General features: G+C 52.3%; 1 protein-coding gene across 1 annotated transcript in view; it reads right to left on the bottom strand.

Annotated features, from left to right (window-relative positions):
* LOC144180608 (mitochondrial-processing peptidase subunit alpha-like) overlaps window positions 1-8,515 on the bottom strand; it is a 44,198-nt gene extending 35,683 nt beyond the window's left edge. The window contains exons 1-3 of the mRNA XM_077708928.1: window positions 8,384-8,515; window positions 5,181-5,353; window positions 721-800 (exon numbers count right to left, since the gene is read on the bottom strand). Coding sequence (XP_077565054.1) covers window positions 721-800; window positions 5,181-5,353; window positions 8,384-8,439 — 309 coding nt within the window. The 5' untranslated portion in view covers window positions 8,440-8,515. The remainder of the gene's footprint in view (window positions 1-720; window positions 801-5,180; window positions 5,354-8,383) is intronic.
* Between the last annotated feature and the right edge of the window lie 11,113 nt (window positions 8,516-19,628).

Here is a 19,628-nt window from a genome sequence, read left to right as displayed (position 1 = left end):
CAGCAAAAATGAATGAGGCATCGCGACACACGAAAAGCATTTGCTAGCTAAGCTGTAGACAGCAGTAGGCAATTTTTTTTTTCTTTTCAAGCAGCCAATAGAACAACAGTGCAGCATTGTTGAAATGTTAAAATCCCAATTACCTCAGCGTGAAATTGTGGAAAAGATGTACTGGCCATCGACAACAGTAAACCAAACATGCCAAAGTTTCACCCAAGCCTGCGGTACGCCTCACTATCTCGCGAGCAATGATGCCAGAAGAAGACTGGCTCATGGCCACTGCCTGTGCCCTTTTCGGATGGCAAGGCAGATTTGCAACATGCATCAATTAAATGCGAGTGAGCGGATGACCAGGTGTCATCTCGAAGCAGCTGCTGTTAATTGGCTTTTAGATGGCATATAAAGCGAATCGTGAGCTATTTTTGCTTTGCTGACATTACCAAGCTTAATACACACTACTAACAGGTTCCACGCTGCCGACAGAGGTGCCCAGAAACAAAATGGCAGCAGTGCCCATGGGCAAACAAATGCCACGTGGTGCAGACTGACTCATGGCCGTGCTAGCGGCACTGAGCAATGGGGAAAAAAAAGCGCTGATGCTCTGGACCTGTCAGGGGCCCCAACAAGACAAGCCAGACATTGTACGACATAGCTTGAGGCACCAATTCGAGCCGGGGCAAAAGACGCTTAAGGCCCCAAGGGAAGCCAGGAGGCACTCACGCCGAACGCCAGCTTCTCCAGGAAGTGTGAGATGCCGCTGGGGTAGGGTGCCTCGTACCTCGAGCCAGAGTCGATCACCACTGCAACAGGACAGAGGGCCCCTTAGTGCACACACGGAACCACCCCGACCTGTGCCCACTGGTGGGAGCCATGGGCCCACCAAAGGCGCCCTCCACCCGAGCCCCTGTGGCAGCCCGGCCTGGCTTGCCCTGACTATGCATGCACCCGCGAACGCGTATCCACCCCGGCGCCACCTCTTTGCACGTCCTCTGCGAGCGCCCGAGTTTCATCATCAGTCAACGCGCTTCCACGCACCTCAAAGCGACGCCTTTGTGCGCCCATGGGGGAAACAATGGGTGGAAAGTGGCGGGCCATCCCTGCTTGGCGAGACCAGGGGTCGGCAAGAGGCACAGAGCACGCGCGCACTTTCTAGGAGCTGCAAACAGTTATTCTCGGCTCCAAAGCGATTGCCACGTTCATCCCTGCAGTTCCGACAGTTGCCAAATGAAGCTAATATAACAAGAACACTAACAGAATTTCTTCAGAAACATGTGCAAAAGCAAAAGACTCGCTCTAAAGGGTGCACACAATTTTTGTGTGGCATAAAACAAACGTACAGAAGCTATCCCGTCGCGTTTACCTTTTACCTTTATTGATGAAAATGCAATGGGCAACTTTTACGGGGGCAACTTTCCCCTCATGTGGTGACCCCAACTACAGGTGCTTCGTGTAGTAGCACAATTAGGGTATAACTGCACCGCTGAACTGCAGCTATCAACACAATTCCTTCATGAAAAAGAAATTCCAGTTACAGTTCCATGAACTTGCACGTCAGCACGAAAGAAAGAATTCACCGTATGGGGCACCGCAAGGCATAGACCATTTACACTGTGCAGTTAGGCCCGCTTAAACCAGATGGCACTAGCGCCTCCAATACTACTTCCACATGCACCAGTCGCGAAACTCCGCTGCTTCATAATCCGGGCGGCTTGAGCACCCGTGCTTTGTTGTTGAAGCTGAGGTGCCAGTGTACCGGCGCGGCATCTAGGGGATGGCAAAAACTGCACTTTGCCAAACGTTTACCTAATAACACTACTTAGTAAACAAGAGCTTGCTTTTCAGGTTAGAGAACACTGAATTAGGTGACGTTTAGTTGTGTTTCCAGAGCTTTTCCTTTTATGACTCACGGCAGCAGCCGCAAGCACGGGTGAGTACTACTTCAGCCAACAGACGACGACAGATGACAGACTCTGCCAACAGTCGACAGGCTCGTCGAACTGGCCCCTGCTTGCCCGTTTGCCGCAGTGCAACCGGGGACCGGCTTTTGATGCATGGGGGTCCTATGGGAAGCTTCCCAACTGGTGTATATTGAGCAACTCTGGCCACTACTAACCTTTGACAGTGTCAGTTTCGGCTGTAGACTGCTATGGTCTGCTACATGCGTCGTTAGCAAAATGTGTTAGGCAAGAAGAAAAGTCGTGATTTATTACTATTACGAGGACGGTGATGGGAGGTGGTGTACTTAAAGGTATCCAGAAACTATATGCAGCCCAGGAAAGAGGAGTCGTGGTAAGGGAAGGCAAGCTGGCTGCGGTTGCTTGATTGTAGGGTTTTAACCCGCCGACACTACACAGGCAATGAGGCGTGCCCTAGTGGAGGGCTCTGGATTAATTTCGACCACCTGGGGATCTTTAACGTGCGCCGAAATCTCGTACACACGGGCGTATTTTTGCTTTTCGCCTCCATCAGAAAAGCGGCCGCCGCGCCCGGGACTCGAACCCGCGATCTCGTGCTCAGCAGCACAATGCCTTAGCCCCTGAGCCACCACGGCAAGTAGTCGAGCCCACTTATAACGTGTGGGGATCGCGACTTTCACGCGAACCCCTTTCTGGCTAGTTTCCCATCACGGCCGGCGTGCAGAACGCGCCTCGCTCACGCGACGGGAACCATAAGGGAGGGCGCCAGCGACCGGACGGTGTGTTGTCGCCCTGGTGAAGGTGTTGACCCTTTTCCCCTCTGCCTTACCCGAGAACCAGTTCTTCCTCGATACTAGCGCCACCAAAAAGGCGAGGTCTGGTGGGTTGTCGGATGACGTGAGGACGCTCTCTTGTCTTGGGGATCCGGTAGCGCGCGGACGTTTCGGCGCGCTGGTCCTGACCTGGGGAACGCCCCACAAAGGACGCGTCCGGACGAGCTGGGAGACTGCAACCACGCTCGCACTCTGCAGCACTCCGCTGCTCCGGTATGCCATCGGTGAGTCGAACCATCTCGATCTCTAGCGTTGTTTAATGTCTCGCTCCCAGTGTTACCGTTATGGCCTACGATTAGTCTGTATGCAGTATATTTGATTTGCACTATGCAATAAATGCTGTCATTGATGTTTTGCCCTCGCCGCCTCCTGCCTTTGTCTGTCTCCACAAGCAACGGACCCGTCCGCAGCCGGCGCTCGCAAGGCATGTTTGCTGAGCGCGGATGGCTGCGGGGTGGGAAATCACTGGTGTGTGAAATGTTGAATCCCACAAACGATACCATTTATAGCAATATATCAGATATAACGATAAACAAGTATGGCACCGTCCACTTTTGTATGCTCTCTGTGGTAAAATAGACCGCTTATTACAAGGCTACAGTGCCACAACATCGGATATAACAACTGCATGCGGCCACAGCGTGCACTAACAATGTGAGCTGCCACCGGCCAATGGCATACAGTCAAACCCGGGTATAACGAACCCGGATAGAGCGAATTATGCTATATATCGAACAAAAATATTTCAGTTACGGAAATACATGGGAAACATATTCCTTATAACGAAATTCACATCTGATATATCGAACTCTGCGCGCCTAGAATGGCCGCCAAAATGCATTATCTCGGAGCGGCGATTGAGATGTGGATTGGCCGCGACCACGGAGCAAGAGTTGAGACTTATCATTGCGCCTCGCATGGAGCAACATGACGCCCGACACTTTCCGTAACTGTTTCCGACGCGCGGGACTAACGACGGAACCCGTGCACTCAGCGAGTCCGGACCAAGACACCAGCATCCGTGAACTGTGGGAAGAGCTCCCCCACATTACCGACGATGTCGCGAGTGAAAACCGTCCAACGCTTATAATGAAGCGCTTTCGGCAGTCAATGTGCTCTGCCAATGCTTCTTAGATTTTGGAGGACGCGGACTCGAACTGGTGCAAATAATGTTTCGTGTAGAGAATGCTATGCTAGTTGAAGCCGCCAAAACGAAAGTGAAAACAAAAATCACTGCTTTTTTCTTTGCAAAGTAGGCAGTTTAGGCAGAAAGTAGCTTTAATACTTGCAATAAATGTATTATTTTGGGTATGGTAACGGCTACTTTACTGTGTTCATTTTTGCATGCGGGGATGGTGGAGTTGAGGAGGGCGAGGGGGGCTCCCGCGGATTGCGAACTTGTAACGATAAGTTCGTTATAGGCGGGTTCGGCTATATCGAACTATTGGATATATCGAACTAATCGCGGTGCATATTGCAATCGCTATAAACGGGTTTGACTGTACACTGCGAGCCGTAATGCGCCTCATCCCTTCCACCCCACCGAAAACAAGTCGACCGCACCGCTTGCGAGGAAGGGAGGGACAAGGAGAGCAGATTTCCTTCAATAACCCCCCTCCCGGTGCCGCCGCTCTGGCATCGTCCCCGCACCTGCTCGCGAGCTAGTGCCGCTCGCTCGCACATTCGGTTGTTGTGTCACGTGTGTACCATTTTGAATTTGACTGGATGCCTCTTCAACTGCCTCCGTCATTTCGCGGATGGGACGTCAGGGCAGATGTTTTGGAAACATCCGAGTGCCTCATTGAAGAGGCGATTGTTGCACGGATACCCGCTGCAGACAGCGGTGACAGCAACGACTCTGACAATGTGGTTGTGCAGCCTACTGAGGTAGTGTCTTCTGCAGGAGGCCTAAAGCATAATGCAGTCCCTCAGGGACTTCATTTCCACCAAGGACTTTTCGCTCAGCTAGGTGGAGTCCCTATAGATGCTCTTAAAAAAAGATGTGGCCAGCTTCGCATGCAGAAAACAAAGCTGACCGACTATGGCTTCGTTTCTGCAAGTAAGTAGTAATACGTCCTTGCTTGCGTGCAAATAAAATTACGTAAGCTCTGTTTCGTCTTTTTTTTTTTTCTCTCAACCCCCTTAAACAATTATCGATTGTAACGACAGGATCTCCTTGGCACTCGGATATTGTTTTAAGTGGACTCGACTGTAGATGAAATTTGGGCAAAGTCAAATTTGAGTGCACTTGGCCTTTAAAATGAGCTGGTACACTATGAACGAGCCACTTTTGCTGCTCCGAGAAAACATGTGCTCAGTGCATTAAGCGAGACAGTGCGAATGTGTCGCTGCAACTGCCGCGCCTGATGTAAACCGACAGACGACAGAGGCACAGCAGCAGCAGCAGCAGTGGAAGCACGTGGCTACCCACCTCCCACGGTGCAGAACTGTCCGAACTTGTTCTGGGAGGCAACGCGCAGGCCGTTGGCGAGCGTGGTCACCTCGGTGGCCTGGTCCTGGGCCGAGGGCACCGCGTACACGGGCTGTGGCACGCCGGGCAGCGGCTGTGACAGCGGCACCCGATCCCCCGTGGACAGGGCCCTCCTGTCGGGGTGCAGGGAGAAGCGTCAGGGAAGGCTCCCTCCCCAGCACTCCCCATTAACGCACAAGGGGGCTCACAGACAGGCCCATTCACACACTACCATGTGCAACACCGCAAATGCATGGTGAAATGGGAAAGGGGAACATCCAAAACTCCTGTGGGCGCATGTTTTTAAAAAGACAAACCTCAGGCAGCAACCCCTACTTCCTACTGCGTACATACAGAACCAGAGGTTAAAGTCTGGACATTATTAGCTCCATCAGCTACAGTGCTGAATCACAGCCACGGCAAACTTTGCTGCAGGCCCATCCAGTGTTCATTTCCTACACTTTCTCCCAGGCGGGAGACAGTGTATCAACATGAGAAGCGTGCACGTCACAAAACTGGGGTATAAAGGCTGCTTCGACAACACACCCAGCACTCCGGTGTGTTTTCATCAATTCTAATCAACCCAGAGCTTTAGCCGCCAACTTACTGGTGAACGATTTTGTAGTAAGCCAAAGCGGAGCGTACCCAATCAACGAAACAATGTTAACAGCATTGTTTATTGGAAGAAACAGGAAAGCAATCAAACTGCGTGATGGCGCGACTGCGACTCGGCGCTGTATCACTGCTTCTCGTTAGTCATTTTTGCACTTGATGAGTAAATGACGGGTTGGTTTCAAGTTCTGACTACTTGAGGTTCCTTGATAAACATGTTTATGCAGTAAATTCTCATTTTAAGCTTTCGGTCATTTATCTCGCCAGGTCAGAAGTTTCACGTTCGCGCAACTCACATTGCAGGCTACGCGAGACAGACGTCGATAAGCTTGTGCGAGAATTCCAGCTAGCAGAACGTCAGTTTAGACACGTGCGAAACCGCAGAAAACAGTTTACAAATACCCAGCTTACCTTAAACGTGGTTACTTTTGCCTGCACCACTCGCTCACGTTGTTGACTGAAAGTTCGACCAAGTTGATCAGTCGTATCAGAGATCAGGGGCGGTATTCCCGTGTTTTGTCCCTTTCTGACTAAAGCATCGTTCGCTGCCAGGCAAGCGCTGGGGGCACTACAAAACAGATTATCTTTCGATTTCAACAAGCGTATTTTGCCTGCAATGGCCCCTTCAAAGCAAAGGCTTCTATTAGTCGTACCTGCTGTACTCAACAACTGCTACACGATTGATGGCAGCATAGTTGTTTATCATGTGCCCACCGTGGAAAAATGGGCTTGTTCTAATGCAAACATTACCACGGCTAGGCTATCGCAGATGGAAATGAACCCCGACTACGCCCTAGTCTCCCTGTCATTCATACCACACACCACAGAAGCAGACAACCCAAAGTATGGGCTGCTGACACCAATTCCTTTGGCTTGCTCTGCAGGCCTCGGTTAGGACTGCTGTGTTCCTGTCGATTGCACATGCGGGAATGGACACAATATTCCGGACTACGCGAGTGCGTGGCGAAAACCACCGCTGTGCACTCTGCTGCTGAGACCAATGCGGCGCACTTGCGCGTCCCTCCATAATCACAGGCACGCAAGTTATTTAGCTTTCAGCAACCTTGCTATGATCTTCAGTAAGGCACCACCCCTGTACCATTCCTTTTGCTGCGACAACCAATCTAAGGCCACACGGGCCAATTTAGCGGTTTTTACATTTTTGTTGTTCGTCTTCTGTATAATCGCCCCTCAGAATGGTTTTTTAATCTTTTGATACAGTCAGCAGGCTAAGCCTGTGTCACCAAAGAAAAAAAAAACATTTCGAGTAACTACAGCACACCTTCGAGTAACTACAGCACACCGAGAAAACATGTGCGAATGCCTGCTCAATCGGGACGTACTCAATGCCGTAGATGTATCATTGGCACGCACGGGATGCTACAAAAGCAACGCCCCGTGGCACGTTACTGACAATCAGAGCACGGCTGCCGAAAGCTAGGAAGCTTGCATCATGTGTGTCCTGACAGCCGTGCCCACAGAGGGCATGTCCCGAATACTGTGCCTGTACACTGCAAGGCCCTCTGGAATGTGCAACCACTTGGGGCATCATTTCTTGCCCCGTTCTCTCTCCCCGTTCCCTTCATATGGGCTCGTCCTTGGACAGCCCTATATATCGGTCAATCACGAACTGAGTTTTCCCCAGGAGACCAGTGCACCCACGCCTGGCGGCAAGAACGCGGTCTCTGCCCGATTCCGGCCACTTTCGGGATTAAAAGGAGACAGCGTCTCATAATTTCACACAGCCATGGTTTCTGCGAGAGGCAGCCTTGCCAATGGACTACCAGAACCGCCTTCCCGCTTGCAGCGCTCCGATGCACTCCCAGGCACAGTGCACTATTCAGCGGACGAGAGAACATTTCGGCCACCTCTGCTGCACGCAGTGAGGTACCACCACACACCAGCCCATTACGCTCTTGACTCCTTCCACCATAGAAACCGCGCCCATCTTTCAAGAGGGCACTGGGAAATCCAGACTGCCGCGGGAAGGTGACCGCGTTGCTTCAATCCACGTTTTAGGCAAATTCCGACTAGCTGAATGTTTGTTTGACGCGCTCAAATCCCCTCTGCACACGGCAGTTCACTGCGGAAGAGAAACCAATTTGCGACCTCGTTAGTTCGATTAGATCCCAACGCTTCGGCATCCGAGACACCGTGCAGGCGCCCAGAGAATAATGCTTCCTCATCCCGCCACCCGCTTCAATGATGCCCAGGAGCATTGCGCGAGAGATTGCTCCAGTCTGATGGAAAACGCAAGTTTGCGGAACTTTCGGAGCTGTTGAGTAAGTGTTGACAATTGGGAAACAATAATTGGCCCCTGCTACAGTGTGGCCCAGTACAAATGCCGATCGAATTGCCAATACACGCTGAAGAAAGTGAAGAAGGCAACGTACGACGGGTGCAGACGAGCGTCCTTTTGCATCATCGATACAAAAGTCCACTTCACCCACACGTTCGAAAACAACAAGTTACCCACAGCAATCAGAAGGGACAAAAGATACGATCTTTAGCCAAACCATCTCAATTTGTCCCGAAAAGCTCAGAAAACTCACCTATGCAACACATTTCGGAGACCTCTCCGGAGGGCACGCGAGGAATTAGACGCCATTTTAGTGCAGTGGCTACGGACAGCTACGGATGTGGATGCGGCTGTCTCTTTAAACAGGATTTTGCCTCTCCAGTGCTTCTGTATCAGTAACTCTGTCTGTATCTACGAGGCGCCTCTTGCAGAATGTTTTTTTATGCGAATTTGTCGCTGCACACATTACATAGAAAAAAGAATACTTTCTTGCAGTCTTCTCTGCAAATTTTCTTCATAGACAAGCAAAATCGAAATGCATATGAGACCCAAGGATCACAAATAATCTATTAACAAGAATCAATCACTTTGATGTCGCATTTCTTGCAAACCTCAATGTTTCATTGCCGAAGTTGGTTTTTAGCACTTGATCTCACACCGACTGCTCTCTGAGCATTCGCCCCGTCGCCATAGCAACGGATGCGCGTCGTCTGCTTCCATCCGCTGTCGCGCGCTGCGGCCCCGGAGTCAGACGGGAGGACGCTCAACGCTGCTCGTCGAAACGCGCCGCCGGCAGCGAGAAGCGTTGCCGCCGCATATCCGATCGCGATTTTAAAAATTCGAACGTGGAGCTCAGGGAATTTGGCACACTTTGCTCTGCCTAGCTAGTACGAACAGCTGATCTGACGATTCGTGTCGTATTTCGATATGCGTAGGGCGTAGCTTTTTATAGGCTAATCGATGCTAGCATATGGGCTTTCATGAGATGGTCGCTTGATACCATTGACGACCTTGGATGTGCACCATATCTTTGAAGCGCGTGCTACAGAAACCGACTACACTATGCAAGCACCGCACGATATTGTTTATGGAAATGATGTACTTTGATGAATTTTGATGTAACTTCCTGCTTTATAAATGATGCCAGTCTCGTATTGCTTAGTCTTTTTGTGTTGTTTTGTTGCCCCTCCTGCATGGGCCTAAATAGTGGCCTGCGGTGCAAATAAAAGAGTAAATAAAAAATAAATAGAGAAATAAAATAGATAAATAAATAAAACACAAAATCCGGAATGGAAAATACAAACGTATACCGCTATTGCAGGGTTGAAGGCCTTGCGCACTCCATGACCGCACTTTTTCTTTTTTTCATTCAACCAGGAAGGATGCTTGTGGGAACCGTCCTAATATTGTTGCTGTTGGAAAGATACGCTTCATCGCGCGGTTGTTTTTCGGCTCCTTCATAAACCCCACCAGGGAGCATGCGCGCGGCACCAATCAACGCGAACGATCTCAAGCAGACGCGTCCACACACCGCACAACGCGCGTTTACGTCGTAAATATGAATTACCAAAAGCACCGCAGTCAGAAAAAATAATATGCGTGCTGCTATTGTAAACAAAACAGTGAGGAGTCTTAAGCATTTCTTTTTGGTTCAGGCACTCCTTGACTGAGCTGGATCATGCTAATCAATAGCAAAATGCTTGAATAACAAATGACGGCCCAGGATAATATGAATTTGCACAAGCGTGTAATGCGGCGTCTGATAGTGCATTTCAATGATCAGATGTCACGCAATTTACAATTACTTAATTCCATTTTTCCTAACCACGTACGAATAGGGTACGTATCCAGGGTATCCGAAACTCCAACAATGCATGCTGTGTACTGTTTGATGGATCCTGAATGTCAAGATGAAGAAAATTCAGCTACGATTAAATTGCCCATAAATTTAATTGATATCAGGTGAGGGCGATTTGACCAGAGACAATTTTTTTTAGATGTTGCATTTCTTGCAGCGCATTTATTTACTAAAAAACGCTAAAAAAGATCCCAAACCAGTTCAGCACATTGCACTCATCAGGAAAGTCTGAAAGAAAGAAATTGAGGCGTCTAGCAGACCATTGATTGATTGATTGATTGTAGGGTTTAACGCGCCGACGCAACGCAGGCAATGAGGCGCGGCGTAGTGGAGGGCTCCGGATTAATTTTGACCCCCTGGGGATCTTTAACGTGCGCCGAAATCTCGTGCACACGAGCGTTTTTGCGTTTCGCCCGTCTAGCAGACCAATTTGGTCAAAAAAAAGTTCACACGTTTGCATAAGTACTATGCAGATACACCGTCTCGGCCACGCTCGGCATGCGTATATGACCTCAGAAGAAGCACGACTAATTTTTACTATATCCACAGGACTAAATAATGGTACTCACAACAAACAAGAAACCCTGAAAAATACCTCACTCCACTAAGGCACTTTCGTGTGAATCCAGGACCACACAAATGAAACCTAACAGCTAGGACATACACAGTATCAAAAAATGGAAGTAATACACTCTCATTTAGGCTATTGCAATACACAGCTGCTTCTACTGACTCCACCAAAACGCCAATCCGCTTTGTTTCCTAGGGCATGTGGACCTCCTTTAGTGGCACCACAGCATCGCCTACACTGAAAGCCCGCTTGTTCAACCTACCAGAACGGCCTCTCTGGTGTGACGCCAGTTTCTCGGAAACAGGAGAGTTGCACCAAAATTTATGTCAGATAACTGCAAAGAGCAAAGCTCGGCACATATTTATTACATGCGATAAATAAGACCAGTTTTGTTGAATATAGATATGTGGGGTACAAAATGTATCACAACAAAAGGCTGCTTCTGTTGATTCACTAATTACTATACCAGAAAAGCCACGGGCAAGTGGATTGTCTCCATGACCTTTAGTAGCTCCATGACACTTACCAACCCTAAAAACCGGCTTGTTGAGAAACTTACCAGAACTCCCTTTCCCTATACAACACACGTATAACAGAATATCTGCATCAAATAAAAACAGGAGAAGCAAAAATATACCCCTTGCAAATGACAATATCGCGCTTGCATCGTGAAGTCAGTTTCTGAAACACACGCTACCAGCATAGGGTGGACAGCCAAGTACGTGTATGTATAGATGGTATCAAGCGAACATTGTCAAGAAATCTTGAGGTAGGCGATGGATAGATTACCCTACCGATTTATTTATTATGCATTAATCGCGATAAAAGTTCTCACTACCTTATCGATTCAACTCACGTGAGCGCATTAAACCAGGCATCAAGCTCCCCAAAACTCTACGTTACATTATCTCACGCTGTCGGCTTGCATCTAAACATCCCGCTCGTATAATGCCATAATTAAAACCACACGTTTGAAGTGGCAACGACGAGAGGCTCCGGGTTCCTTCTTTGGAAAATAGCGACAGCGCGCGCGTTCCACCCATCATATGCCAGCCACATCCACTGCGCGACGCGTACATGCACGAACCATGGGCGGCGTTCCTGGAGTCGCGTACTGTAGTCGCGTCGAGCTATAGGTTCCATGACGCAGGTGTTACGCCAGCTGTGGCGTTGTTAGTTGCTAGGAAGGCGCTCCTCGGGGTTTTCACCATTTCTTTTTAGATGCGACGCATCTCTTGCTCTGAGGCATGTCCCTCCTGCGTCGGCGTCGGCGGCGTCCTCACGCCACCTGCGCATGCGCGCCTCTCCTCCGCTCTTCTCTCCGACAGCTGTGCGCAACACTATCACTCCGTCTCACTATCGTAAACAACAGTTGCGTGCGCGCGCTTCGCTCGCTTTGCGCGCATGCGCGATTCTCCTCCGCTGTCTCCTCTCCTTCAGGCGCTGTGAAAATTACCACCACCCGCAGAACACCCGCATGTGATGGAAAGGCATCCTACGCGTTCACAACACGTTTCACCCGATTTAGAGAATCAACCCAATGGAAACGCCAATTGAACCAACAGATGCGTCGCATCACACCAGGGTTCCCTCGCGGGGAGATGGGGGTAATTTTTTGCTAAAGCCTCTGCGCGTTCCGGGGACCCTCGGAGGTAGCCGCGAGGCAGCCGCTCACAGCCACGGTCGGCATTTTCTCACTCCTCGGGGCTTTCTACTGTTTCTTTTTTTGCTAAAGCCACTGCCGTGTCAAGGATGGTCGGCGGTAGCCGCGATGCACGTGCTCACTGCCACGCTCGACATTTTCACGCTCCTCAGGATTTACACCAGTTTCTTTTTTGCAAAAGCCTCTGCGCGTGCCAGGGACGGTCGGAGATAGCCGCGAGGCAGCCGCTCACGGCCACGCTCGGCATTTTCTCGCTCCTCGGGGTTTTCGCCACTTTCTTTTTTGCTAAAGCCACGGGCGTGCTAAGGACGGTCGGCGGTAGCCGTGATGCACGCGCTCACGGCCACGCTCGGCAGATTTTCGCCCGTTTCTTTTTTTGCTAAATTCTCCGCGCGTGCCAGGGATGGTCAGCGGTCGCCGCGAGGCACGGCGCCCATGGCCACGCCCGCCATTTTCACGTTCCTCTGGATTTCCGCCAGTTTCTTTGTTGCTAAAGCTTCTGCGCGTGCCGGGGACGGTCGGCGGTAGCCGCGAGGCACGCGCTCACGGCCACGGTCGGCATTTTCACGTTCCTCTGGATTTTCGGCAGTTTATTGTTTGCTAAAGCCACTGCACGTGCCGGGGACGGTCGGCGGTAGCCGCGAGGCACGCGCTCACTGCCACGCTCGGCATTTTTATGTTCCTCTGGATTTTCGACAGTTTATTGTTTGCTAAAGCCACTGCACGTGCCGGGGACGGTCGGTGGTCGCCGCGAGGCACGCGCTCACTGCCACGCTCGGCATTGTTATGTTCCTCTGGATTTTCGGCAGTTTATTGTTTGCTAAAGCCACTGCACGTGCCGGGGACGGTCGGCGGTCGCCGCGAGGCACGGCGCCCATGGCCACGCCCGCCATTTTCACGTTCCTCTGGATTTCCGCCAGTTTCTTTGTTGCTAAAGCTTCTGCGCGTGCCGGGCACAGTCGGAGGTAGCCGCGAGGCACGCGCTCACGGCCGCGGTCGGCATTTTCCCGTTCCTCTGGATTTTCGGCAGTTTATTGTTTGCTAAAGCCACTGCACGTGCCGGGGACGGTCGGCGGTCGCCGCGAGGCACGGCGCCCATGGCCACATCCGCCATTTTCACGTTCCTCTGGATTTCCGCCAGTTTCTTTGTTGCTAAAGCTTCTGCGCGTGCCGGGCACAGTCGGAGGTAGCCGCGAGGCACGCGCTCACGGCCGCGGTCGGCATTTTCACGTTCCTCTGGATTTTCGGCAGTTTATTGTTTGCTAAAGCCACTGCACGTGCCGGGGACGGTCGGCGGTAGCCGCGAGGCACGCCCTCACTGCGACGCTCGGCATTTTCACGCCCCTCGGGATTTACGCCAGTTTCTTTTTTGCAAAAGCCTCTGCGCGTGCCGGGGACGGTCGGAGATAGCCGCGAGGCAGCCGCTCACGGCCACGCTCGGCATTTTCTCGCTCCTCGGGGTTTTCGCCACTTTCTTTTTTGCTAAAGCCACTAGCGTGCTAAGGATGGTCGGTGGTAGCCGTGATGAACGCGCTCACGGCCACGCTCGGCAGATTTTCGCCCGTTTCTTTTTTTGCTAAAGCCTCTGCGCGTGCCGGGGACGGTCGGCGGTAGCCGCGATGCACGCGCTCACTGCCACTTTCACGCTCCTCGGGATTTACGCCAGTTTCTTTTTAGATTCAGAGCATCTCATTCACTCGCCTTGTCCCTCCGGCGTCGTCGTCGTCGTCGGCGTTGTCCGCCCCTCCCCCATTCTCCTCGCCGCGCCAGCTGCGCTCTCCGCCGCTCACCCCCTCTCCTCTCCGATAGCGAACACTCTCTCGCGAGGGGCACTAGATTGAATTCGATAGGATTGGCTTGGATTGGATTGGCTTGGCTTGGATTGGATTTGGATTGGATTAAAGTGGATTGTGTTGAGTCATAGCCGCGGCACGTTGCGTCATAGCCGCGGCAGACGCGCTGGGGCCGGCGCATGTGCAGTACTCTCTCTTCCGCGGTTTCCTCTCTTTCGGGCGCGCTGCGCATATAACCGGTGTGCCGTTCTCCGGCGAAACAACATCCACGCTTGGCTCAAACACCTAGAGTCCACGCCGCTTTACAAGTACGCCAACGTCGTCATCGACTGGGACCGGCTTACGCAGTCCCCTCAACGTTATGCGCGCTATAAAACGCGGTCCCTTCGTCGCTCCGCCTATGCGTCGCATCTACACAAGGGGTTCCCGCGAGGGGAGGTGGGAGTTTTTTGCAAAAGCCTCTGCGCGTGCCGGGGACGGTCGGAGATAGCCGCGAGGCAGCTGCTCACGGCCACGCTCGGCATTTTCTCGCTCCTCGGGGTGTTCGCCACTCTTTCTTTTTTGCTAAAGCCACTGGCGTGCTAAGGACAGTCGGCGGTAGCCGTGATGCACGCGCTCACGGCCACGCTCGGCAGATTTTCGCCCGTTTCTTTTTTGCTAGAGCCTCTGCGCGTGCCGGGGACGGTCGGCGGTAGCCGCGAGGCACGCGCTCACAGCCACGGTCGGCATTTTTACGTTCCTCTGGATTTTCGGCAGTTTATTGTTTGCTAAAGCCGCTGCACGTGCCGGGGACGGTCGGCGGTAGCCGCGAGGCACGCGCTCACGGCCACGGTCGGCATTTTCACGTTCCTCTGGATTTTCGGCAGTTTATTGTTTGCTAAAGCCACTGCAAGTGCCGGGGACGGTCGGCGGTAGCCGCGAGACACGCGCTCACGGCCACGGTCGGCATTTTCACGTTCCTCTGGATTTTCGGCAGTTTATTGCTTGCTAAAGCCACTGCACGTGCCGGGGACGGTCGGCGGTAGCCGCGAGACACGCGCTCACGGCCACGGTCGGCATTTTCACGTTCCTCTGGATTTTCGGCAGTTTATTGTTTGCTAAAGCCACTGCACGTGCCGGGGACAGTCGGAGGTAGCCGCGAGGCACGCGCTCACGGCCACGGTCGGCATTTTTACGTTCCTATGGATTTTCGGCAGTTTATTGTTTGCTAAAGCCACTGCACGTGCCGGGGACGGTCAGCGGTAGCCGCGAGGCACGCGCTCACGGCCACGGTCGGCATTTTCACGTTCCTCTGGATTTTCGTCAGTTTATTGTTTGCTAAAGCCACTGCACGTGCCGGGGATGGTCGGCGGTAGCCGCGAGGCACGCGCCCACGGCCACGGTCGGCATTTTTATGTTCCTCTGGATTTTCGGCAGTTTATTGTTTGCTAAAGCCACTGCGGGGACGGTCGGCGGTAGCCGCGAGGCAGCCGCTCCCTAGGCGGCACAGAAAGTGTGTCCTAAGAACGGCCCGTCTATGGCCGCTTTCTGGCATGTCCGGCCAGCATCCAGTTTCTGGCAGCCACTGATCATATGTTGAACAGCCACCATTCGGCAACCAGCGCTTCGGTATTTCGCCGGCTGCCCTTGTTCAGACACACAACGGCAGGTACCCGGGTGCCAGATATTCAGTTTACTTTCGACTGCCGATGTTCAAAAAAATTCCCCCGCATTTCCCCGAAGGGGAGTATGAGGAAGTGCGAAGCACGGGGTGATGCTATGAGGGGGAGTTTGTTGAAGTTTGGTGGCATTTTGCACGCCGCAGCTCGCTTCGCCCGCTTGCGTTCGGCATCGCGAGCCTTCATTTCGGGATCGGCAGCCATCGAGACTGCAGAACTAGACGACCGCTCTCGACGAAGACGCGCGCGCGACTAACTGCAGAGCCGAGCCGAGCGAGGAGACTGTAGCGAGAGAGCACGCGCGCGCCGACCCACGGAGGTCTGGCCGTTTCTGGACATACCGTGGCGCCACCTATGAGTGACGTCACTTGTAGGACGCCGAATCGTGTTGTCGTCTGCTACAACACATTTCCCGTGCGTATGCGGAAGCGTGTTTTTTTGTTGTGGCCACCGTCTCGCCCCCTCTTTGTGGATTTGATGCAAATTACCAAAAAAGTTGTCTGTAAACCAAATATTTCGAGCAAGCAATCAGCAACTCGCTTGTTCCCGGCGACACCGCCGCGTTTAGGTACCATCGCGACCCACAGCTACGCAGCCAGCTAACGCCAAGGACGATGCAACTGATGCCGAGAAAAGTACGCTGTAAATTCATTGTGGAATACTTGTGTCGGTACATGTGTGTGCAAGGAAACACCTTGTAACAGCGACGGAAACGCGTCGCTGAATTATGATCTCGCCACGCGAACTGCTCTTATTGCCTGGTAAATGAATGACTACGCGAGAACGGTGATCGGATTGCTTCGCCGCACATGCTTAAAAGTATTGTTATGGTCTGTAGTTTGCCTTAATCAGTGCCTATTTCCCCTACGATGTTTTTATAGTCATGCCCGGATTTGATTAACGATTACTGCCGTAGCGTGTACTCTGCACGGCTGATGTTTACTTTCGCGACTTGTCCGCAATGTATGAACGGTATGAACGCGAGTTTTTAACGCCTTCGCGCGGGTCTGAACAAGGCTATATTTAGTTTTCGTTAGGTGTTCGGCGTGGTAATTTATAATTGCAGCGTGTTTTGTATGGTTAAAGTGAGCCGGCCTTTCTCAAGCATCAATTTCGAAACTCACGACTAGGCAAGCCTGCGTACGAGGCGAAACACGTCGTTAATGATTTCGGGTAATTGGGGTGATTTAGAATGGAGAACCGAGCGTTGGGGGCCCCCAAGAAGTTAAAGGAACCCAAACGCAACACGCGCGTGCGCCACGGGAGGGCCTTCTCCAACAGCTCGCAGCCGACTTCGGATGCACGTAATGGGATGTTGAGAACTTTAGACTTGGCGTCGCAGAATGTATTTCATCGCCGTTAGAGTTGCGAGTGACAGCCCCTAACAGAACGTTTCACCGCGCTGGTAACTCTGTAAGCGCGGTGATTTCCGTTGAAGCGATCGACGATCAAGATACCTGCACGGCCTCGGCCGATTCTTGCGCGCAAGCATAGCCATCCTTCGGCCGCTCGCCTCACCGGCGTGAACGGGCCGGCGCTGCCGGGACCGACCTCCGCGGCCGGTCGGCGTAAATCGCGGCAGATATTTGAGCATCGCTTTGAAAACCACAGCTGATGACACTACCTATCAGAATTTTTCATCACACTAACATCCACTTTCACCAATCTGTAACTTCTTTGTTGTTGTTGCTGCCGCGAGCTGCGTCGGTTGGAGCCGCACCGTCGGCCGTGCGGGCAGGCACGGCGGGAGCGTGTGCTTCTGCGAGCAGTTAACGCTTCACGATTTCCTGCTTTATACATTTCTTGCCAACAAGAGAAATCTAGAAACTTCACTCGGCGATCGCCGTAGTCCACATTGTTGATCGGGGAAACAAGCCGCTGCTTACGCTTCGGTCGCATACGTAGTACACCACCACGCTCATGGTGGTTGCGGATAATCTACCACAGTTGATACGGTTATAAAGTCCCCATGAGAGAGAGAGAGAGATAAACTTTATTTTGAAGCCTGTGTCCAAAGGACTGCTCGGCTTCTTGGTTAGGTTGCAGGGAAAGTCCCCATGAGGTCGAACTGCGCTTGACGCACTGAGAATTAACTTCAAACGAAGGACATTAACACGAAAATACTTCTAGAACGCGCTTACTAAGCGAAGTGTCACGCGCTGCAAGCCAACTACGCAGCAAGATAGGAACGGCCATCCTACAAGTGACGTCAAAACGATCGCAGCGCCGGCCTCTCCAGTGGTGGGCCTCGCGGCCATATTGCCGCGCCGAGCCAGGTGGCTGAGAGAGAGGAGGCGCGGGCGAGCGCGACGAGTGAAGGGGAGAGGGCAGCGAACGCGCGCAACGGCGCAGCGGCAGCCGAGCGAGGGGAGAGGAGGCGCGAGCGCGTGACGTCACGGTGAGAGCGCGCGCCATCACATGGTGTAGTGACGTCACTGCGCCGTTGCTATGGACGCCTTCCCTCCGCTACCGCGCCGTTGCTAAGGAGAGGAGGGCGCGATAACACCTGCGGGCGACGGACGGCGGTGGAAGGAGTAGGTACGACTAAGAAGTGCTTCGCACTTCTTAGGGTGCGGCCTTAGGGTATCCGTTTTCCCTTTGGGAAGCGGTTTTCAGCCGAAGCACGGCATGCGACCGGCCACGGAATATTCGAATTCTTGTGGTAGTCGGTCATCGAAAGGAGACCGGCTGCAGCGTGGCTGCCGCGCATTCGCTCTTTCAACGGTGAACCGCGCGTCCGGTGGCAGAATATTGGTTTTCTTAGGGCAACCGGTGTTATAAAAGAGACCGGCCGACGTACGGCCCCAGAATATAGGTTTTTATTGGGTTAGTGGTTTTCGGCCGAATTACGGGAAGCGAACGGCCGCAGAATATCTGGCAACCGGTGTTCAGGAGGACGTGAGCTCTCAGGTAATGCGTCATTCTTTCGGTTAGCGGCGTACAGCCGAATAACGGCATGCGTCTGGGCGCCGGAGCTTATGCACTATTGGTTAGAAGGAGACCGGGTGGTGTTGGACCGGTTTTTCCCTGAAGTGAAGAAAAAGCCTTTGGGAAGCCGATCGACGCAAACGCGTTTTTCATCCGTTCGGTGTTTCTACGTTTTAAATGAACGACTTGTCAAACAGTAATGAGTGGTTCTAGGTGAATGGGCAAGGTGCAAGGACTCACTGGACATCACCTGGTAACCTTTGAGGCCATCGGAATGCCATTTATTGCCACAAGAAGACTGTGCCACACCGACGTGTAAGCTAAGCCTCGCCAGCAGGGACTCCGGAACCGGGGGGGCAGGGGGGGGCGGTCGACCCCCCAACATTTTTGCACAGGGGGCAGGCCCCCCCCCCCTTTCGACCGCTTACTCTGAAATCAAATTTTTCACAAAACCTATAGTTAAGTGTTCAAACTGGCGGTTGTGTGGTCCAATGCTTTCCAAAAGTCTCTCTTTGCGAGCTTTGCGAGTCTCTCCCCAGGCTCCAGAGGCTCTCGCACTGCGCACTGCTGCGTGAGGTCGTTCTTCACAAACGACAGCAGTAAGTCAAAGACCCCCGGTGTCCCCCTGTAAAACTTGAAAAAAAAAAAAAGCGTGGTCGCATTCCCGCATGTGCCGCATATGAAAAATAAGGAAAAAAGATCTATCTGGAGGGTGGGAGAAATGTGCGGCATCGTAAAATGCACCCCCTTTCAAAATGCAGAATGAGAATAGGTCTGCATAGCCGCCGGCCAAGTTTTTTTCCGGGCAAAGCAAGTGCGAAATGTAGGCGAGAATATACTCATGCAAGGCAGAATTGGATGCATAAAAGGAAGTTTATACTAGTGCCGTCCAGTAGACCCCTTCCCGTTTCCTGGCAAGGAAAACCGGTCGGACCCAACCGCCCGGCAGATCACGTGTGACAAAGTCGCATATCCTTCGAACTGACGTTGTTGCTTCGAGCGTGCGACCATTAAAGAAATTCGCGTC

This window comes from Haemaphysalis longicornis, unplaced genomic scaffold (genome assembly GCF_048455015.1).
Source record: "Haemaphysalis longicornis isolate Haplotype H1 unplaced genomic scaffold, Haemaphysalis longicornis Haplotype H1 scaffold_1, whole genome shotgun sequence".
Lineage (NCBI taxonomy): Eukaryota > Metazoa > Arthropoda > Arachnida > Ixodida > Ixodidae > Haemaphysalis > Haemaphysalis longicornis.
The sequence above is the reverse complement of the archived record's forward strand: the minus strand, read 5'-3'. Positions and strand labels throughout refer to the sequence as shown.